Source organism: Empidonax traillii, unplaced genomic scaffold (genome assembly GCF_003031625.1).
Source record: "Empidonax traillii isolate 1590-97213 ecotype Southwest subspecies unplaced genomic scaffold, ASM303162v1 scaffold454:size726355, whole genome shotgun sequence".
NCBI lineage: Eukaryota > Metazoa > Chordata > Aves > Passeriformes > Tyrannidae > Empidonax > Empidonax traillii.
This window is the reverse complement of record NW_020955647.1, coordinates 129,448-151,473: the sequence shown is the minus strand read 5'-3', so window position 1 is coordinate 151,473 and position 22,026 is coordinate 129,448. Positions and strand designations below refer to the sequence as shown.

At 45.6% G+C, this 22,026-nt stretch overlaps 1 protein-coding gene across 4 annotated transcripts in view; it reads right to left on the bottom strand.

Moving 5' to 3' along the window:
• Positions 1–260: 260 nt before the first annotated feature.
• The window catches only part of PRKCZ (protein kinase C zeta), a 29,326-nt gene continuing 7,560 nt past the window's right edge, over positions 261–22,026 (bottom strand). For 2 of the 4 annotated variants that reach the window (XM_027895263.1, XM_027895264.1), the window contains exons 6-19: positions 13,189–13,274; positions 11,789–11,920; positions 10,569–10,650; positions 10,387–10,439; positions 8,318–8,506; positions 6,114–6,211; positions 5,736–5,822; positions 4,948–5,083; positions 4,510–4,597; positions 3,990–4,109; positions 3,427–3,506; positions 2,776–2,865; positions 985–1,100; positions 261–758 (exon numbers count right to left, since the gene is read on the bottom strand). In XM_027895263.1, the coding sequence (XP_027751064.1) occupies positions 671–758; positions 985–1,100; positions 2,776–2,865; positions 3,427–3,506; positions 3,990–4,109; positions 4,510–4,597; positions 4,948–5,083; positions 5,736–5,822; positions 6,114–6,211; positions 8,318–8,506; positions 10,387–10,439; positions 10,569–10,650; positions 11,789–11,920; positions 13,189–13,274 (1,445 nt within the window). In that variant the 3' untranslated portion in view covers positions 261–670. Of the gene's footprint in view, positions 759–984; positions 1,101–2,775; positions 2,866–3,426; positions 3,507–3,989; positions 4,110–4,509; positions 4,598–4,947; positions 5,084–5,735; positions 5,823–6,113; positions 6,212–8,317; positions 8,507–10,386; positions 10,440–10,568; positions 10,651–11,788; positions 11,921–13,188; positions 13,275–19,592; positions 19,709–19,905; positions 20,313–22,026 lie in introns of those variants that run through there. The other 2 variants (XM_027895266.1, XM_027895265.1) reach the window with 2 other exon arrangements.

Below are 22,026 nucleotides of genomic sequence, written 5' to 3'. Positions count from 1 at the left end.
CCATAAAAATGCAACTAAACCTCAGGCTGCAGCTGTGAACTGTATGTTTCAGATGGAAATGGTTACTTAATATTAACAAGCAGAACTTACCAGGTGTAAGAACGTTCCAAATATGCAATAATCCTTCAATGCAGTTTATCCATTTAGGCACTTAAATCTTGTACCCAAATTTATGTTTTGATTGCTAATAAAACACAACTCCTTTTAAATATATCTGAGACGTTTAGACAGGTACCACTTGTGAAAAAAGGCATCAAAAATAAGCTTCAACACCACCGTAATATACTTTATTCTTCAGGATGTTACACTGGAATACTCTTCAACTGGGAGCTCATTGCATCAAGTGTTTGTAGAAGGTGTGTGGATCTCAGAGTTTCTCGTGATCTCCTTTTGCAGGGATGCAATGAACGCTTGAATCCTTCATGAAACAGGCACAAAATGCAAATTCCTTCATCAATGAAGCCAGTTGTGTCAGTGCCCAGAACTCAGGAATCACTAAGTGGCAGAGGACACCCACCAAAAGCGTTACTCTCTTCTTTGATTTGCAGCAGCAGATTTGTTTTCAGATCATTGGTCTCCACCCCGAGTGAGCAGTCCCAGCCTCGCATGCATATACTGGAGTTAAGGATAAATTAATGGCAGTCCCACTGTCCCCAGCCAGCTCAGCCCTTCATACTGTTTCTTCTGTTGACAGCAACAATGGATTAATATATTCAAATCCTTCAAATTCTGACTGATCTATTCGCTTTATGATATCTCTGAAAAACAAAGGAAGCAGGGGTTTAGTTCGCCGGAGCAGTGTAAGTGATGCAGACAAATTTACAGTGACACAGCTGTGCCCTGAGCCAGCACAGCCCCTCTGCAGTGCCTGACACACTGAGTGGTCACTGAGTGGTCACTGAGTGGTCACTGAGTGGTCACTGAGTGGTCACTGAGTGGTCACTGAGTGGTCAGTGTGCAGGCAGGGGGGGAAGCAGCACGTACTCATCGTCCGGGGTGAGCTGCACGGGCTCGCTGGTGAACTGCGTGTCGAAGTTGTCCAAGCCGTAATCGTCCGTGATCTGCGGCTGGAACGGAGGGGTCGTCTGCTTCTTCTCCAGCTGACACAGAGACAGGAGAGCACAGATCAGGACGTGGAATGGGACACCAAACCCACTGCCCCAAGTGCCAGAGGAGTGTCAGAATGCCACGTCACGTGGGGCAAACGCCAGGTAATGGACCCCAGCACAGCCCCCAACAATCCAACAGGCCCAGCACAGCTCAGCTGTGTGTCTGACAGCACAGCCCCCAACAATCCAACAGCCCCAGCACAGCTCAGCTGTGTGTCTGACAGCACGACCCCCAACAATCCAACCCCTGCAGCTCTCTCCTAAGCTGCCAGGCTGCACCCAGCATTGCACTCAACAACCTGAGCCATCCTGAGCACACTGAGGAGCTCCACACACAGCTCTGGTGAGTAAACCAGGAGAAATGTTCCTGCTCTGCGTGTTCCCTTTCCCTGTATTTATTTTTCCATGTAGCTCAAGCTGCACAGAAGGAGTTTTTAGTCAGCATTGGACTCCTTTCCTTCTGCCTCAACTTGAAAAGAGCTGGAAAAGCTTTTAAGTCAAAATTTTCCTTTGAAATGGAGGGGGTGAGTACAAGATTCTAAGAACTAAAAAAGCTTTCCAAATATTTTTTCCATTTTCTCCTGAATGTATTTCCCAACACTTATTTGAGATTTAGCTTTAAATTTATCTGACGTGTTGATCCTCCCGAGCAGCACTCTCCTAACCATATCACAAAACAGATCACCTCAATATTTCCTGGTTTTTTAAAAAACCCTGCCCTGAACCTCTCGTGTCATTGCATCCCTGCTGCCCCTTCCTGTGCTCCCCAGGCCCCTGGGAATACTGCATCCCTGCTTTTCAACTGTCAGCTGGGTATTAAAAACACAGTGCTGATAGGGGAGTGCTCCTGACCGAGCAGTTCTATTGCCCAAGTGCCAACAAACATCAGGATGTCATTTCTGGGATGCTTTCCATGCTGAAGACAGAAGGAACACAATTACCAAGTAGCAGCAGATTAAAAAAACCCCAACAATTTGAATAACAATTTTATGCTTGCAAACCCACTGAAATGCAAGTCATCTACTCCCCCAGGATCCAGGAACCTCCCTCACACCAGCAGTACCAAAGAAAACCTGAGAGCAAGAGAGACCCTTCATAAACAACCCCAGTGCTCACAGGCCACTTCCTGAACAGAGGGACTGATGCTGCTCACACCTGCTCAGGTTCCTAAACCCTGAGTGACCCTGATTTTAGGTGTGATGGAATTGGCAAACTCGGTCTTTTTGTTTTCATGTCCCCCAGACAGATCACAGACACTTCACATATCTGAAGGGTTGAACCTCAGCTGCTTTCCTGAGAGCTGACCCGGCCTGTGGGTTTTGTTCATCACCCACAAACCTCCCTGGCAAGGCAGAGGAGGTTTCTGATCCCCAGGAGCAACGAGGTGCTGGGACAGCATTCCAAAGGGCTGGCTTTTTGCACTATCTGCACCCAGGGAATAAATGGTTCCACCAACGCTTTCATGTCATCCCAAACTCACATTTCAGAAGTGATACCCCCCCAAGCCATAGCCATCCTCAGAGCTGGGAAGCCAGGGCAGGTTTCTGGTGGTGGAACAAAGCTGTTTCCATGGGGGTGAGGAAGGGAGGCCTGGCTCTCCACCCCCAGGGAAAGCAGGACAGCAGAGCACAGCCCAGCACACCCCAACACCAGCAGTGGCTCTCACCAGATCCCAGTCGATGCTGCGGAAGAACGTGTGGGACTTGATGTCAGCAAAGCCTGTCTGGGGCTGACAGCCCAGCCTTTCTTTGGGATCCTGGGGGGACATGGAATGTGTTACACCCTGCAGGCCACTGCCCTGCACCCTCCCAGCACCCACCACCCACCACCCAGCCAGGGCTGTGCAAGCTGCTGCTGGGGTGAACACACCACGGCCAGCACGGCATTCTCTCTCTCTCTCTTTTTTTTTTTTTTTAAATAAAAGTTACTTGGAAAATTAATTTTTAAATGATACTTTACAAATTCTCAAAATCAGAGATTTATTTAGTAATGCATAATTCATATCCTTCTCTCCATTAATGATTCTACAGATTTCAAGCAGCTTAATTAAATGAGCAATAAGTATTACAGAAAAGAGTTTATAAGCAAACCCACAGTTATCTTTTTCCCAACTACGAGCAGGCTTTTAAATCAAGTCCGTGCTGTGGAATTCCCTCAGTAAATTTGCAAGTAAGAAATGGGGTTTTTAACGTGGAGGATACCGAGGTTTTACAGATTTTCCTAAGGGTAAGCAGATTAACTTCTTAACTGTATCGCTTTCAACAGGAAGCTCTGACTTCCAGCTCTCAGATGCTAAAAATAAGAGAATGTTATTTACCTTGTTTAAAAATCCTTTTAACACGTGGGAAGCCTTGACAGAAAGAAACCTTGGAATCCGGATTGGCTTCTCAAGAATAACTGTTACAGGTTAAAAAACAGCAACATTGGTCTGTGCCACGGACCATGACTTCAGTACAAACACTTATCATGGAAAATGGGAAGATAAAGTAATTATTTAAAACAATGCAAACAAAGAGAGCTGCAGTAATTCAAGGCACTGTTAGACTGACATTTCAAGATTTCCTAAGAGACTTGTTAACTTCATTATCTTTTGCTCCTGTTTAAACAGGAAATAAAACTTTCAGTGTCCCCAGTATCTAGGAAAGGGTGTTTTTAAACAGCAGGTAATGTGGTATGAATGACAGCCCATGACAGATTGTTACAGACCTGCAGAATGGGTGTGGAAAAGGCTGTGCCTGTCAAGGACTGGGCAGCTGCTCAATCCCCAGAGCAGCAGGGGGGGTAACGATGGGACAGGAGAGCCCAGTGCCCCATGCAAAGTGCTGATTGACTGTCCTCCTCTCTCCCCCAGAACAACCAAAAAACCCCCAGGGGCTGTACCTTGGAAGAGGTAATCTTCAGTGTTCATGTCTGGATTGTCAGTGATGATGTCGAACGGGGACCTTCCCGCCATCATCTCGAACATCAGCACGCCCAGCGCCCACCAGTCCACGCTGAACCCTGCACACAACAAACACACCATCAGCACACCCAGAGCCAGCACTGCACCCTGAACCCTGCACACAACAACCACACCATCAGCACACCCAGAAACCTGCACACAACAACCACACCATCAGCACACCCAGAGCCAGCACTGCACCCTGAACCCTGCACACAACAAACACACCATCAGCACACCCAGAACCCTGCACACAACACACACCATCATCTCCATCACCTCCACCGTCAGCACACTACATTTACACTGTCACTGGGTGAGTTGGAGTTTTCTGAGCTGGGATGACAAATGTAACCTGTGGGATCTCCATTTATAACAGCACAGAAATGTAGAAATCTAAAACCGGTTGTATTTGAAACCCACAACTCGAGTTGTGGTAACTGTGCAGTCTGAACTTACCATACTCTTCTCCTCTGAGGATCTCTGGTGCGATGTAATTTGGTGTCCCACAGAAAGTGCTTGTAGTGTCACCAGGGCCCAAACCTTCCTACACGCAGAAATCAGTTCAGAAATTAAAAGCTGACCTCCTTTACTGGGAATTTCCCTTCATTAGACTTAAAAAGCCAAGTCATGAGGGAGTCTAAAGAGGCTCCTTTCACAAAATAAACACAGAGCATCACAACTGGTTATGACTCCACAGCTCATCTGAGCAAAGCAGTTGGTTTAAACTGAGTCACAACACGTGTGCAACAACATTTGCTCACTATTTACAGAGACATTTTAAAAAAATCAGCTGAACAGGGTGGAAATCCTTTTCCAAATGGATGCAACACTTGACTCATCACCACCAGCAGAGATCTACAGCTGAGGGACAACGAAACCCCAGGCAAACCCCACCTTGCACATGCCATAGTCTGTTAATTTGATGTGGCCCTCTGCATCTAAGAGAACATTGTCCAGTTTGAGATCTCTGTAGATGATGCCCCTCTCGTGGAGGAAGTTCAGAGCTATACAAATTTCAGCAGCATAAAACCTGAAATTAAAAAGGAGAAAATTCCTGTTAGAATGAAGGTGGTACAAAAGCTGGTGCAAATTAAAATGTCTGTTCTTACAAACATCATTTACAGTCAACTTTTATCCTTCAACAGTGTAACAAATCCAAGCCATGTTTATTCATAAGGACACTGATCTCTTATAAGACCATTCCCTAAATTAAATGTGAGAGATTACTTTTTTATTCTGCTAATTGAGAAAATATTTGCTCTTATCTTTTATCTTTTGCTGAATATTTCAAGTATGAGATGGGAGATCTGTGTTCAGCTTATAAAGTGAGACTTTGTGTAGTGCAGGGCAGTGCAAAATGGTTTTTTTCATCTCCTACCAACACTGCATTAATTTAACATAAGACCAAATTAAGTAGAATAGTTGCACTTTCTATCAGCAGATCAAAGAGGCATTACCTAAATATGAAGCAATAAAGAGGAGTAAATAGGAATAACTGTTGCTACTTAAGTGCCTGCTCTATTTCAAAAAACCCTTCAAAAAACACAATTAACATTTCTTCCCAGGGCAGGACATTCTAAACTTGAGAATCAAGCTTGCATTTTTTTTTTTTTATGGAATAAATTTTGTTAACTGAACAAACACGAAAGCACCACAAGCACTCCACGTGGGTCAGGAAATACCTTGCATGTTCCTCAGGGAGCTTCCTTTGCCGTTGCATGTGGAACATGAGGTCTCCCCCATTTACATACTCTATGACAAGAAACAATCTGAAAGTATATAACACAGTTAATGGGTTCCAAGGGCACTCTCCACCGACTCAGAGAACTCACTTGGCCCCCCCTCAGCAGTCTCAGCACTGTTACTGGACAGCTCCTGCTCTGCCTTCAGCCCTGCCCCACCACGCTGTGCCCACGCCACACCAAACTGCCCCCCAGGAGCTGGCCTGGCTGGGCAGGGCCTCCCCCCAGCTCTGCTCCCTCCCCACACCCTGCTGTGGCTGGCAGGAGCCTGCCTGGGAGCAGCGCTTCAGCACAAAGAGAGTTCCAGGTGGTTCTTACCGACTGGTGGTCTGAAAGCAGGAATGCAAACCAACCAGGAAGGGGTTACTGGAGGCCTGTTCAAACACGTGTTTCTCTGTCTGTACCCAATCAATATCCTGAAATAGAGTAATGGAACAATCAGAACTCCTGCTGGATGAGCACTGTGGGCATTCCCAGCAAACACTGAGCAGCTGTGGTGCCTCACACACACCAGCACTGCCGCATGTTCTGAAGAGACAACACCCCCTGAAGCCTGGAGGACCTTATTGAACATTGGCATTCCCTTCCACACTGAGAGGTTTCTGAACCATCTGAGAAAGCTCTGCACAGAACTGAAGCCCTTACAAATATCAGACATCTGCAATATTTGATACACTGCTCATCATGCTGCATGGAAATGAATTCAGTTCTCAGATAAGCGACCCCAAAGCTGCTGAAGCAGCTCATACCAGTAACACCAGCACTGAGAATCTGCAGTTTTTAAGAGCTTCAAATAAACTGGACTCCATCTTCTCATCTGAAATTCAAATTCAATTCAATGAAACTACCAAAACCTGCTTAGTTGGTCCAGCCAAAAATCATTAAAAGCATCCCAGATACCTTTAATCCCTCACCAGGGAAAGTCCTGAATACCCAGTGCAAAACCACATCATAAAAACCTACCCCAGTCTGCATGTGCTGCAAACTCAGATGCCTGATAAGGAAGCACTGAGCATTATTCCATGTAACCATCCACAATTTAAACCCTCCAGAGAGTTTTAGCAGTAGAAATTCACTCCTCTGCAACGCACTGATCACGTGTTCAGACACTCCAGAAGATACAACACCTTGGAAGGGTAAAAACGGATCCAAACGAGAGCCACAAGTCCTACTTTGAATAAGGCAATAAATACGTCCACTTCTTTCTGGGGTTCCTGAATGAGCTTCCCTTTAAATTAAGCCCAGGGCATTAATTAATCAGTGCACCTGTGTGCTCCTGCATCGGTGCTGTACCAGTGCAAAATTCAGCGCAGAAACTTTTCCAGCACAAGCCCAGGTATTTGATTTGCCTCTGTCTCACTTGTCTGCACTGTCAACCATTCCCTGGAAAGCACAAGCCAATTGAGAGCTGCTGATCCTTGCTGTGTAATTGATTTCCTTTCCCCATGAAGCACTCGCAAGGTGAAACTCCCATTACTCGCAATATTCTCAGGCACTCCCAGAATTCAGCGAATTTCCTATCAGTGCCCAGAATTTCATTATGCAGCCTATCTCAGGGAAGAGAAAAGCCAATTAGCTCAATCTTCTGTGTAATTATAAGAGCCACTGTTCAAGAAAGCCTTTTCTCATCCACCTCTGGTTCTCAGAAGCTGCTGCCTAACCCTGGAACAGCAGTTCAGCTTCTGCCTTCTTGGAAACCTGAAGAAACCACCCAGCACTCTCATCTTTGTTCTTAGAGGCAAACATCAAACACATGAGCAAGCCAGAGGATTTCAGAACTGATCCCAGCCTCTGGAATAACGACAAACACGACAACCAGAGCTACTGATTGAAACTACCAACACAAACAGTACTTAAACGGTGTTTGAGGCTTTTTTCCCTGAGCATCCTCCTTTTAAAAAAATGTGAATATTATAGGAAAATGATGAAGGGGTTGTTGAGGTTTTGTGTTTCCCCCCCAAACTTACGCATTTGAGATCTTGTATTAAAAAAAAATGTTAAGAGGAATTTGGAAAGAATTGAGAAACAAGGCCATTTCTGTAGCAAACACAAAACGGAGACCTCCAATGGCAGCAGCACTTGTGAACTCATGAGAAAACACCCAGGGTATGTGCCTCTTGCACACAAGCTCCACCAGCAGGCCTGTAGGAACACACTTTCAGCTCCTTTCCTGACATATAGACAATGCTTTTGCCTCCTGAAAACATCTTTGTTTTCTTTCCAAATTAAGCGCACAGATTCCCCATTTATCTCACCACTTACAGATTAGGATGTCCAGGTTGGAATATTTAATACATAAGTGCTACCAAGACCATTAATAATTGTTAACTGTTATTAAAAGAAGGGAGATCTCTCTCAGATTCCCCCCTGGTGCTTCCTGCAGACAGTTGGAGACAAATGAGTTCCAAAGTCAGGAAAACTCTGACAGGAAAGTCTGAGCCATGAGCTGCTTGCTCAGCTGAATGTTTCCTGTTACAAGCTTTTATAACATCTAACAGAACGCAATTGACACAGGCTTTTACCTCATCATCATGGACCAGTTCCTTTTTCACCACTTTCATAGCGTAGATCTGATCGTTCTTTTTTAACCGAACCAGGAGAACTTTGGCGTAACTTCCACGGCCGATAACTCGGATTAAATCAAAGTCCTGGAGTCCGAGCCCCTGAGAAATCTTAATTCCATCCATTCCATCAATGACCGGTTTGATATCCTGTATAAAAAGAAACAGATGCTGGAAACAGAGAACATTTCCAGAGCAAGTAACTATTAAAGCTCTGGGCAGAATCTGCTGAGGTTGCTTGGCCCTGGACACAGATCTGAATGCTGATTACAACACTTTTTTTTCAGAAGTGTTTGGTTTCTGTTGGCTTTGCTCTTACTAACAGTTACTGGTTTTTCAGGGCATTAGTTCATCCCATGAAGGATTTCCACATTCCCTCCTGGGAAGCAGAAGGCAATGCCTCGAGAAATGGGCTTTGATTGGGATCCTCGAACCTCGAGCCATGTCGAATTTTCCTTTGTTCTCAGTGAAGAGCATGTTCCATTCTGCCAGGTACCCAGCACAAATGAATAAATGCTCTCCAAACCCAAGATGATAAGGGAACACTCATTTGCTAATGAATATACCTGCCCTGGGTTCAGTTTCTGTGTTCAGTTCTCCACAGTTTTACTGAAAATGAAGATTTCTAACAGGTGCCTGGGAACATATGGAAGCAGATCTCAATTTCTCAAGTGTGAGAATTTGCAGGAAATATTACACTTCCAGGAATGTTATTTTTAAATCCATTATTTAAAAAAAAAAAAAAAAAAAAAAAAAAAAAAAAAAAAAAAAAAAAAAAAAAAAAAAAAAAAAAAAAAAAAGATAAACTTTCTCATCCTGCCTGCTGGCTGGAATTAGCTGTGGGAACGTGGGGCTGCAGATGGAGCAGCTGACCCAGACGAGTGCAGCAGGTTCTCGGGACATGCCAGTTTTACCCATCCATCCACGGCTCTGACACACTTTGGGGGTCTATTTTTATCTGACCTCACACTACTGTACTTGGAGACAGATCAGCACTCTGTGCAGCCACGGCAAGCATTTATATAAAGGATCCTGAGCTGGGATTGACTGCTCTTAGCAGAGATTGCTCTAAGCTGCAAGGCTCTAGGCAAGGCTCCCACAGTGCCAGTTCCTCCCTGCAGGATACCTGAGATGGTTTCTGGGCAGCTCAAAAGCCAGGTGGGACAATCAGAGCAGCAGAACCCGGGGCAGGTGAGCAAAGAGCAGCCTCGACATCCACAGCCAGCCTGAGCAGCAGCCAGGGCAGCAGCCACAGCTCTCTGATGTGATTTCATTTATACCCTTCCATCTCTGAATCTGAGATAACATCTAAAGACACAGGACTGGAAACAAGGCAGTCACCCAAGAGCACAACTACTCAAGGGTGACAGGAGTGGTAGTGACAGGCATTGTAGGAAAGGGAAAAGGTGCAGCCTTGCTCAGAGGGGAATATCAGACCCTTTTAAAAGGAATGTCTCAAAGCCCTTTAGAAATGAAGCATATTAGGATGTTTCAGACATTCTTGATGTGCAGAGATTGTGTCAGCCCTTCTACAAAAGAGCTGAAAAAAAAATGAGTTCAAGTGTATGTTTTTCTACTTGTATTTCCACAGGAGCTGCCTATAAATTATTGGGTATTATTTCTGTGAACCCTCTCAGAAGGCTGGTTAGTTAATGTATCATCAGACTGAACCAACAGCCCGAGGGTGACAGAGGGTGCACATCCATTAGGGACAGCACACCAGGCAATGTCAGAGCCACCATTTGGAGCAAGGGCCAATAAAGTCAAACCCTCTGCTAAATCACTGTTATTCCAGCACAAATGAAAGGGAGAAAGAAAAAAAAAAACTGTCTTGGATCACGACTGGGGTGACAAAAGCTAAATATAGAAGAAATCTGAAAAAAAAAAAAACAATAAAAATTCAGAAAAAAGCCTCAGACTTTTTCAAAAGGTAGCAGAAAAAACCCAGGACAAATAATCAGCTTTTTTATAAAAAGTTAAATGATTAGGGGAAGGTAAATATGATTTACAAAGCTGTTGTAAAACCATACCTCAGAGTCATCTTTAATGGTGTCGTGCTTCCGGCTGGAGGGAATGTAGGGAACTGGAAAAGAAACCAAGGCTGGTTACAAAGGCCTCCCTCAGAAATAACCTCAGAGACTGATAAACAGATGAGTTAGCAGCCTTCTCCCTGTCATGGGGAAGAGGAAGTGCAGAGCAGCCAGGTACTCACTGCCATCAGTGTCTTCCGAAGGGAGATCGACCTCGTCGTTCTTCTCTCCTATGCGCGGTTCCTGGGCAGGCATCACCGAATCCTTGGGAGCAGAGTGGCACAGGAGACACAACCACACGGGTTAGGCAACCCCTGAAGTGACCATGGCTTGCCTTTCAGCTGCAGCCCAGTGGCAACCTCACACCTGCCCCTTTCCAGAATGAAACTGGGCTGTGTGGGAAGTGCTGCTGAACCTGAGCATTTCTGAGTGTCACCATTCTGTACTGCCTGATAACACCAGCCTGCAAACACTTAACGCTCCATCAGCCATTCTCTGCAACTGCAACACATGCCTGGCTGTCTTCTGAAAGAAAGAGGGGTCTATTTTACTGCTAATTCAAACTTTTTTTTCTATTTAAGACTTGCGTTTCACAGGGAACTACGACGAAGTAAACACCTGAGCATGACGTTGCAGACTGCATTTAGAGCAGTGGCACATTCCTTTCCTGCTTAACAGAAACATGAATTGTTACTCATTATGCAAGGGCATTGCATAAATTGGGAAAGATCACAGCAGCAGACAGTTCTACACTGCATGTGGACACTGGTCCCATTCATGAGACACGTGGGACTATTCCAGGAGGGACAGCAACAGGCATAAATTATTTGGCAAAGAATTAGGAATGCCAAGGCAAGTCACAGGCAGTACCACTAAAGAAAAATACTGGTTTAAGTCTTGAGTTAGAAAACCACACAACCACCAGTGAAACACTGGGGATGACTATGGGAAAGGGCCAAAATTCAGGGATACAGCTGTTTAAAGCCTTACATTGCCACTGGAATACATGAGAGCAGGACTGGAGAAACAGAGGGCAAGACCAGGAAGGCACCAAGCCCTTCTGCAACCAGCACTGCAAAATCCACACCAGTGCCTTGGCTCTTCAAACATTCCCACAGGGAACAACTGCTGAGGTTGTCAGTGACAACTCCACCTATCTGTCAAATACGAGATGTCTCACGGAGAAGTCAAGTTCAAGGCTGAGCACACTCGAGTCACAGGGTGAGTTTCCTTTGCTCGCTTTGTCTCTGCTCTCAATCCCAAGGCTCGTCCTCCACAGACACCTGAGGAACCCAAACGCTGCCAAGGGTCACAAATGGACAGCCAGGATGATTCCTCAGGACACGCCTCCCCAGCACGGGCCAGGGTGAACCCCTCAGCTCTGTGCAGGCTGCACACTCACCATATGCCTCTTGCAGGTCAGTGGGACAAGGATGTGACAACGTTTATGGACCAACAGCTTGCAGTTGATACACTTGTAGCCTTGCCTTCCGAGCCCCCATATCCTTTCACTGCACTGGCCACAGTACGCTCTCTGCAAGGACAGGGGACACCATCAGCTCAGTTCCCAATCCCTCTGCAGGGGAGTTATCCAGCACAAGAACCCCTCCCAGTCACCTGGCAGTGTTCAGTAACAATAATTTCTGAACAGCCAGGGTTTCCCCAATGACTGAAGGTTACACCTCAGCCTCACAACTCAGCTAAATGCAGCCTATTCTTACTGAACGTTCTGGCTTTGTCTGATGTCATTTGTATGATGTCATTTCCATGCAGATGTCAAAGCAGTCTCGGGTAGGATTGTGACACTCGAGCATCCTAACAAGGTATCAAGATCTCCACTGTGTACATTCACTATTGGCCTAATTTCCATTAAAACATCACTGTCTATAACATTTTGCATTATTAATGTGGCAGGTATGCATTCACAGTGTTTCAAAGGAATGTGTCTGAACTATGTAGCAAACAAACACAAGCATCTTTTCATACTATAAATTAAAGTGAGTTGCCACAGCACATTATACAAATGGATGTGACAATTCAGATACGTGACTTAGACTTTTCATGCATCTGGTGATAAGGTACTGAGTTTTAAGGGGCTTTTCCTGCTTTCAGTGCAGTTTTGAGATGGGGAACATTAGGAAAAAAAGCTAATTTCAATTTTTAAAAAAATGACTGCTGAATGAAAGAGTTAAGTGCCCTCACAGCACTCAGTTTTTAGTGGAACTCCCCAAAGTGCACACCACATTTGTATATATGCTGCAACGCTCGGGCATAATGGGCTGAGTGAAGGAGGTGTCTCAGCGTTAAAGCCACATTCACTGGCTGATGGGGCTCAAGCCAGACTCTCCAAAGGCAGCTGTGTTTTAGCTCAACAAACAGATCTTTAACTCTCAGATGATGCACTACCCCAGATTCCAAACCGTTACAGCCCACACCGAGAGCTGTGACTTAAGAATGACAGAGAGTCCTGAAGGCAGAAGATTATGCTAAGGAGCAGTCCAAGTCACACACACGGAGGGGAGAGGGGACAGGCTGCCCCAGGGATGCACCGCTCTGAACAGTCACAGCCTTCCTGAGGCTTCAAACCCAAATCCTTCCCACTGATCCCGCAGGAACCCCACCCCAGATCCAACCCCTTCCGAGTCTCGCTGCTTGGTGTGACCCCCAATAACGTGGCCCAGCCCGGAGTGTCACAGGAACACGGCTGGCTGTCCCCTGGGGGCTCAGCCCGGAGTGTCACAGGAACGCGGCCCAGCCCGGCCCCCCCGCCCCAGCAAAGCCAGGGCCCCTCACAGCACTCACTCTGTTAAAGCGCTTGGCTTGGAACAAATGCCCATTCACTCGGTACAGCTTCCTCCATCGCCGGGCGCCGCGGCGGTAGATGGATTCTAGGGAAGAGACCAGAGAGGTGTAAAGCAGCAGCATGGCAGCTCAGCGGCACACGCAGCCCGTGCCAAGCAAGTTGTGCCCGAGAGCAATCTTGCTTTGCTAAATATCAACGCACAGCTCCGGTGCCGGGGGTTGTTAAGGCAGCCGGCAGTGACAGCCCGGGCAGGATGTGCTTTCACCGCTGCCTCTCCCTTTCCTGCAGCCCTGTCTCCTTTTCCTCACATGATCATAATCCCGTTACAGCTCCGGGGCTGCTCCAGCGCAGGTGAGAGGGACGAGTGTTAAAGGAACAGCTTCCTCAGGGAAGTGACGCTGCTGCTCTCCCTGTCCCCTTCCCACGGACACACAAAGGATCCTCGGTGCCAAGAACGCTCCACACACACACCATTAACATGTTACAAAGCTGCACTTTCATTATTTGACCTCCTTTTTATCTTGCCATTAAACATCACCCAGAATATTTCTTCTGTTGGAGCAGCTCGAGTACAGGTCTACGATTATTTTTAATATACTCTAAACATAACGAGGAATCATTTAATCTGTTTAAACCTGGCTTTTCAAGAGGTCAAACAGGACAGTACCCAGCATCTACTCCAAGTTACTTTTGTTGTCCCTGTTTACTTACAGAGGAGCACTTTTTGTGTGATTGGCTATCTAGAGTTAAATATTTGATATCAAGTGTGGTGCCACAGGGGTCCCATTTTGAACTGGTGACACAACTGACCCCCAACACACAGCCAGGAGCAGGAGCTTCCCACGGCAGCTCCAGGTGGGCACTGGGGGAGTGGGAGGTACAGGGGGCTATAAAGATTGAGAGACTTCATTGATCAACACCCTCACAAGGCATCAAACGGTAAATTTAGAATCCTCAGAAATTAATGCAATTAACTTTTCACCTTTAACGTTACTTCCGAGTTTTAAACATCCACACTTTATCCAAGATGAAGCCTTTTTTAGACAGAAAAAAACCCAAACATTTTTGCTGTCAAATGATAGTGCAAGTAGTAGAAAGTTTCTTTGTTGAGAAATTATTCTAAATTCTATGGAGCAAGCCAGAACTCACAGGCTACTGCCACACCATGTGTGAACGCTGACTGCGATACTGGGGCTGATTTTAGAGACTCTATTTTCATCCTCCCAAACCAAGACACATAAAAGCATGGAAGTTCCTGAGACTCCACAACTCCACAGTGCCAAATCCCCAAACATTCATACCTACTCTATTTACATGTGCAAATGTTTACTGTGCAAGCACCTGAAACAGATAATGCACTATTAAACGAATTGGTAACAATTTTTAACTAAAAATATGCCCAAACACGAACACCAATGAAAAACAACCCTTCCACCATTTGTAGGGTGACACTTCACCAGGGGGAAAAAATCTTCACAAGGTTTCTTTTTTTTTCCAAAATAGTTAATTAATTCATTAGACAAAGCACCATATGGAGGCAAAGTAATACATCTGTGATCTGAGCATGAGCTTATCACCGACACGAGGAATATTAAGGGAATGATAAGTTAACGAGCAGCTTGTGCTGATGCAGCCTGTAAATAAAGGAGCAAGTCACCTCCTTAATTAATGATAAATATTAAATCAAAGGCAGGATTTTATATCACATACTTGTGAGGCAACAGTCTAACAAAAACTGAGCTTAGTACAGAATAGCTTTAAAAGGTAGGAACCCCTACAATTTACCCCGAGAGGCAAACCAATCCCTACTCCCCCCCTAAAAGGGGCCAGGGTAAGAAAGGAGCAAACTGTGAGCACTCTGAGACACCTTTGCATGCCAGGTCTGTCATCAGCACCAGGGAGACTGAACTGATGTGACAGAACCAACCATTGCTGTTCCTGAGGATCCAGGACTGGGCTGAGGGGCTGATCAGCACACGTGGATGATGGACAGACCCCAACCCCTGGAACAGCGAGCAGGGGGAACCCCAGGAGAGGCCAGGACTGATCCAGCCCCCCAGCACAGCAAAGCCACCACAAAGGCCTGGCTGTTCCATTCCTGTGCCTAATGAAAAGGGCTACTTTTTAATTTATTTCACTGCACACATCAGTTAACTCATTAAGGAGTTGGAGTTAGCTGCTTGCAGGCTGAAGGAGATATCATAGCCCTAATTAAATAATCTTTCCTCTCTGATGAATATTAAACACAAGACTTTCCTAACCAAAAAAAAAAAAAAAAAACTTCTGAATCCTCATTTTGTATGTGAAGAGGTTTAGAGGAAAAATCAAAAAATATTTTAAGCTGTTAAAAGGGATAACAAATTTTTATTGGGCTACACACATATATTCTAATGACAAAGAACATACTGAATTTTATCTGCTTCCGAGATTGGAAAAAACAATTTCAAGTTAAGATTACAAGAGAAATAAAAATACCCAAACCAAAATACTTAAAAAGCAAAGTGAAGCCACTGGCTGTTGCTGCTGTGCAATTCTTCCCTCTGTTGTCAAGCTGTGCAACTACATCACTCCCAGCGATGCACAGGGAACCCTGGAAATACATTTAACATTGGCTTTCCAGAGACATTCCCTGGGGTTGGGGTTCTTTTCACTAAAGTCCAAATAAATACTGTTTAACTGGGGCTATAAATAGGTGAGCAATTCATCTGTTGCTCAGTGGGCACTCCAAACTAACTCATCTACAGAAGATTCCATAACGAGCTCCCCAGGAAAAGGAGGGGACCCTTCCTTTGGGAATGTAACCTGGCAAAGTGGGACAAAGAGAAGGCAGCAGAGTTACCTTCCCAGTGACACCCACCTGGGGCAGAGCAGTGAGTGCCCCAGCAGCGACCCCTCTGAGCTGGGCTCCCCGTGCAGCCCCAGGCTCGGGGGATCCTGGGGATGGGGGATCTGCACCCCGGGCTGCAGCTCCAGCACTGCCACCCCGAGCACAGGGGTAATTTGCTATTGCTGCAAATCATTTCTCAGAGATTAATACAACTTGTTTACAGGCCAATTACCCGCCCTGCCAGCTGGACGCTGCCAGAATGGCCAGTTTTTGTTTTGTTCTGTTAATGCTGTGCTGAGCACACAAGTGAGCATTCTTTCAAAAACAACTCCGGAATTACAAGGGGGAAATTGATATTGGGGTTTCAGAGAGGCTGGATTTGATAAAGGAACTCCATATAAAGACAGAACACATTTGGGGAAGGTAAATTCTGAAGGACTTGGAGAGCACACTGCTTCTCATCTGTTACGTGAGTTTTTGCAAACAGTTAATTGAAGCAATAAAATTGCTTTCTGAAAAATGTAAAAGAATCTCGGGATGGGTTAACTGGTCCTTCTTTTTATTATGAATAAGCTTCTATGTACAGCTGAAGTTAGAAAATTAAGAGTATCCTTAATATACAGGTATTAAGTGTTCTGACCTCTTGCAGTTACTGCAAACATTAAGTGATCAGAAGACTGGTTTGTTTTTCTTCTTTTACATTTAATTTAAGACTGATTTGCAGTTGGGAAGCCACCTCCCCATCCCCCTTTTCCAACAGACACCAAAATTAACCCCAAAGTCAGATCACCCTCTACTAAAACAAAGCACAATTAAGACAGCAACAGTGACCAAGGCAGTGCAGGACCAACAGCAGAGACCCAACAAGGAAACAAATCTGTCTGACCCAAGGGGAATATTTACCCAACATTTCCTGCAAGGCTGTGAATGTCCTGCCCCGCTGCCCGAGGAGGGCTCAGCAGTGCCAGCTGTGCTCCTGCAGCACCTGCTCTCCTGGATGCTCACACTCCCATCCTGCTGCTAAGATGGCTCCGTGGCACCGCAAGGTGACAAGTCACATTCCAGACACAACGCCACAAATAACACACAGCTCACAGCTCACTTGGAGCAAGGCTCTGACTCAGAACTCCATGACTTCACGGGAGATTTATCAGATGTGCTTGAAAATAACAAAGTACTGCAAGTGTTAGGCAAGAAACCCTCCCCGAGTTCAGTCCCTGAGTGCCCCGGCAGTGCCAGTGTCCTGGTTCTGACACGTCAGGGACCACAACCTCTGCATGTCCTTCCAGCCCTCCTGCTGCATTTTCCAAGGCTGTCCCAAGCACAGGAGAAGATGCACGTTATGAAAAGGGCCAGAAGATAACTGGTGCTGGATCCCCACTTGGAGGGTGATGAGCATCTCTGTTTAGGAAAGAAAGAACTTCCCATTTTCCCTTCACCCTGGGCCTTCCCTGCAGTTGGAAGTTCACCCCTTCCATGATGTGCAGTTGCTCCTCTGGTTACACAGTCCCAGTGGTCCCAAACTGGCACTCACAGATTTACTACAATGAAAACAGAGTTTCATCTTCTATTAAGATCCCTGAAGAGCTGCATCAAAACATTCAACCAAGCTGAAAGACACTGAGCCAGTACTTACTGAAATGATCTAATTCTTTAATTTAACTCAGTACTGAAGCAGATCAAAATGAAGTTCTGAACATGTATCTGTGGCATCTGCATCCACTTTGCAGGCCACTTTGTTTTCTTGAAACCAACTCCCATGTGTTAGTACATACATGCAGCAAGACCTCCTCTTCTAAATCAAAACCTGGGAACAGAAAGCCTCTGTCTTCTACACACCCTGGAATTACTGAAGGAGACAACCAAAGAAGTGAGGAGCAATATTAAAGAGCTCTTCCAAGCTACTGCAACTCACAGGCCTAACTAGGGCTTAACAGGCTCACAGATGCTCAGTAATTCCGACAAAACCAAAAAGCTTCATCCCCTTCTTGCCCATTTAGTTACACAAAATGCCTGTGTATCGACAGTGGATTTACCAGCTTAGGAGAAAACATGAGATAACCCAGGGCGTGGATCCAGACACTACATCAAAGAGAAGTTTTCTACAGCCAGGTAACATCCTTTCTGCAGGATTATACTACATTCTGAGCAACAGCTAAGGGGGGGGGAGAATAAATAAAGAACACAGGCTATTTGCTATGACACCTTAAAAACCAGCCCAAGCATTCCTTATTCCCGTGTATTTTCAGTTTATAGTTTACAAACTGGCATATGAACATCTGCTGAGACACCCAGCACCCTTCACTAAGGGCAGCTCCCAAACCTCACCCTCAGACCTGTGCTTTATGATTTTCTGCATCTGTTGTGCAAAGGGAGGCCTGGCCCTTTATCCTTCATGGGAGGTTTCACAGCACAGACAAACGTTGAAATTGTTTCAGAATTAAACCCATGGAATGACTCCAAGCACACCAGGCCTTTCCCTGCAATTCTGCTCCCAGAACTTGTGAGCTGTGTGTCCCTCTCATCTGTCACGTATGACCCAGACGTGCAGCACAGTTAGGGCACAGCGAGAGATTTCAGGTGTTCTGGAAAAACTATGACACAGCTGTTTTCAAATCCTAAGCAAGAATATCTTCCCCTGAAATCGCAGAATTCCCCCTCCCCATCCCCAGTTCAATTACAAAAAGCAGGAGAGGGTTGGTGGAGATTCCAAATTGCCTCATTATCCCGTGCACTCCAATCTACGTCTTCAGAACAGTCTCTATGGTGGCAATAGTTCCTTTCTTCATTGGGGGATTAAATTGGTTCACGTGCTCTGAATAACCTAATCACTGCTGCCAATACAGTAACAAATGAAGGGAAAAACCTGCCTGAGGAGCTAGAAAAATATTTACAGGCCACACTACTCCAGCAAGAAGCCTTTTACTGCTATTTCATAGTATCAGGCAGAACATAAAGCAAAATCCAATGTCTACACCTAAAATAAAAAGCTCACAACAGCAATTGGGTTCCTAAGATACCTTTACTCAAGCCTAGGATGAAATTTTCAGGAAGGATGGCTGGGGGGAAAACGAAGCCCAAACACCTAATGCTGAAATACTGAGCAGATAAACAAAGAGCATCAGAGACATGCACAGCACGGTGTAATCGTTACCAGAAAAACAAGGCAGCAAAACCAGCCAGAGATATTAGAGAATAAAAACTGCCACGCTACATTAAAAACATATCCACTCTCTTTTGTTAATTAAAGGTTTCCTAGTCTGCATTCCTCTATTTAATGAAGCCAACAGCAAAGCAACCCTAGAATTTGCTAGCACCAGCTACCCAAATCTGAGATGAATTTTAATATTATATACACAGGTCTATTTGTTAAGCAGAAGTAAACTAGCACAGTTAATTCTGACAATATTGAGACTAAGTAAACCTTAATTCAAAACAAGTATTTCACAATTAAAAAACATCCATCTACAACAATCTACTAAGCACAATTCAACAAAAAGGCCTCAGAAAATGATGCTTCTAAATCATTAGTCTGTACATCAGCAATCGTACAATAAGCAGGCCCTGAGCACATACCATCAGGGTTTTTTGGATACATTTCTTTCATTAATCTCCAATATTAGCAGCAGCAGCATCACTCACTCTTCCGCTCCTTTCCTGCTAAAACACATTCCCCAGGAGTCCTTTCAAAGCAATTTTACCAGCATTTCCGAGAGGTGGCTGAGCCCCATCCCCAGGCTCAGAGGCAGCAGCAGTGTCTGCATTTGTAGCGAGCCATGGCTGCCCAGGAGGGTGGCAGGAACGCTGAGCTGGGTGCTGTCCTGCAGCACACGTACACACGGCACCCCAGCCCAGCCCAGCCCACCACACACATGCAGTCAGTACTCACTGGCGTCTATTCTTTAGCCTCTTCAGCATGGAATTCTTTACAGGGCAGGAGGTATGAAATGGAACAGTCTCCCTGCACTCCGCGGATGCCGCTGTGTGAATAGCATTAGACACCAAGGACAATAGGCAGGATCAGCTCGAACATTAAGAGCAAATATTTAATGGAAGACTGGTTACCCCCGTCTCTCCCTTTCACATCTCTGCCTCATGTATCCAGGCACGGGTGGTACTGGCTCCCTTGAGAGGCTGTAGCGAGCAGCTGAGGCACAAACTAAAACATGGCATGGATGTCAAGGAGCTGATGTCACCAAAACAAGCATTTCTCTGATAAAACCGGCGATTCCGTTAGGGAAGTCCCACGAATCGATGGAAATTGTTCGGCCGAACGTGCCGCGTTACACAATGACTGCAGCACCCAGAGTGATAAATCACAGCAGGATCTGTCAGCAGAAATAAGCTGAGGCTACAATAACTAAGTTACAGAAGTGCCCAGGAGCTGCTGGGATGCACAGCACGGGATCACCAGGGCTGCAGTGTTGGGGAGCAGGAGGGAGCACACCAAACACCCCCGACAGCCTCGTTCCAGAGCAGTTCCCAAACAGCCAACCTACTGAAAAAATGAAAGGATCTGTGAACCCCAGAGCGGTCTCAAGGTCTGCCATCTTTCTCAGGAAGCTGCTCAAGCACCAAGGCTCCAGTCCAGCAGATGCTGGGAGCGCCTGGCAGGGTCACATGGAGTGTCTGGGAAGAGACGGGAGAGGTTTCAGCCATCCTGTCACCTCAGCACAGCGGCACTGCCAGCCCAGCCTGTGGGCACAGCGGAGCTGAAGGGAAATGTGCTGGTTTACACCAGCAGCTGTGCACTTACAGCGGGATCTGGGGCTGCTGCCAACAGGAAAGTGCAAAAACTCAGGAGCAAAGGAACCCTGAGACAACTCAAGCGCAGATGCTGGAGATGGTGCAGATTCTGTCTCCCAGACAGCACCACACCAGCGTGAGAAGAAAGGTTCTTCAAGCACGAGAATAACTTTTCTTAAGTCATGCAAATAGAACAGAAGTATTAGTCCCATGGTTTATTCCATTAGTGGATGACATGCTTTTATTTCAAGCCTTGCTGGCTGGTACAATCCCAGAATCTCAGTTTAACACAGGGGAGGAGAGCTGGCAATGCAATCATTACACTGCAGCACAAATGCAAACCATCCACAGGCATTGCTGCACTCTTCCAAAGCACTGCTGTTCTGAAGGAGCTGGAGAGAAAGCCCTACAAGTCTGTGGAAATCCAATACAAAGGATTTGCAACTCAGGTGATCACACACTACTGGAAAGAGTCACTCCATCACCTAACAGGAACACGGCTGAGCAACGGATTGCAAATGAAATTACTTCACAATTGAACAGTTGTATTTAAAAACTCCATTTCAAACTGTCTGTAGCTCTGCAACAAACCAACAGTCCACACAGACAGTCCTAATTTAAGTAGAGGCCCATTTTGGATAGAGCAACTGCTTCACTGTTTATTTGTCTCTGGAAAAAACCTGAGGCAAACTCATAAGCTCCTTTATAGTGCAAACATGATGCTCTAGAAAAGTGCAAACATAATATTCTCACTTTTAAAAGTATTCCCTATGAACATAAGGACAGCGATAAAGACTCAAAGAATTTAAACACGATGAATATTTCCCGAACAAAGGACAGTATTTTACTCCTGACAAAATAAATAGTCCTTTATATCACCAATATCAATCCCATTTCCACCCAGCCCAAGCGAAATGCAGATGTTTGTTGTAGGCCTTTAGCTAACAAGCAACAACAATGAACGCACCAGTTTATGCTAAATTACAATTTAAATACAATTTAATAGGCTTGTTGCAAAAAATAGTTACGCTTAGGCCACAAGACCCAATCTCCATGCAGGGCCCAGGGATGCAAAGAGGAAAAGTATCCCAAATTAATTCATTAAGGCACGAGGAACCTGACCCCAAATCCCTCACCAGGCACACCCCACTGAACAGGCTTTTCAACCAACCCCACTGTGATCCAAGTGAGCTGTGAAACAGGGGAGCAGAAATACCCTCCAGACAGAATAACCAGGTCAGCTGAGCCACCTCAGCCTGGAGAG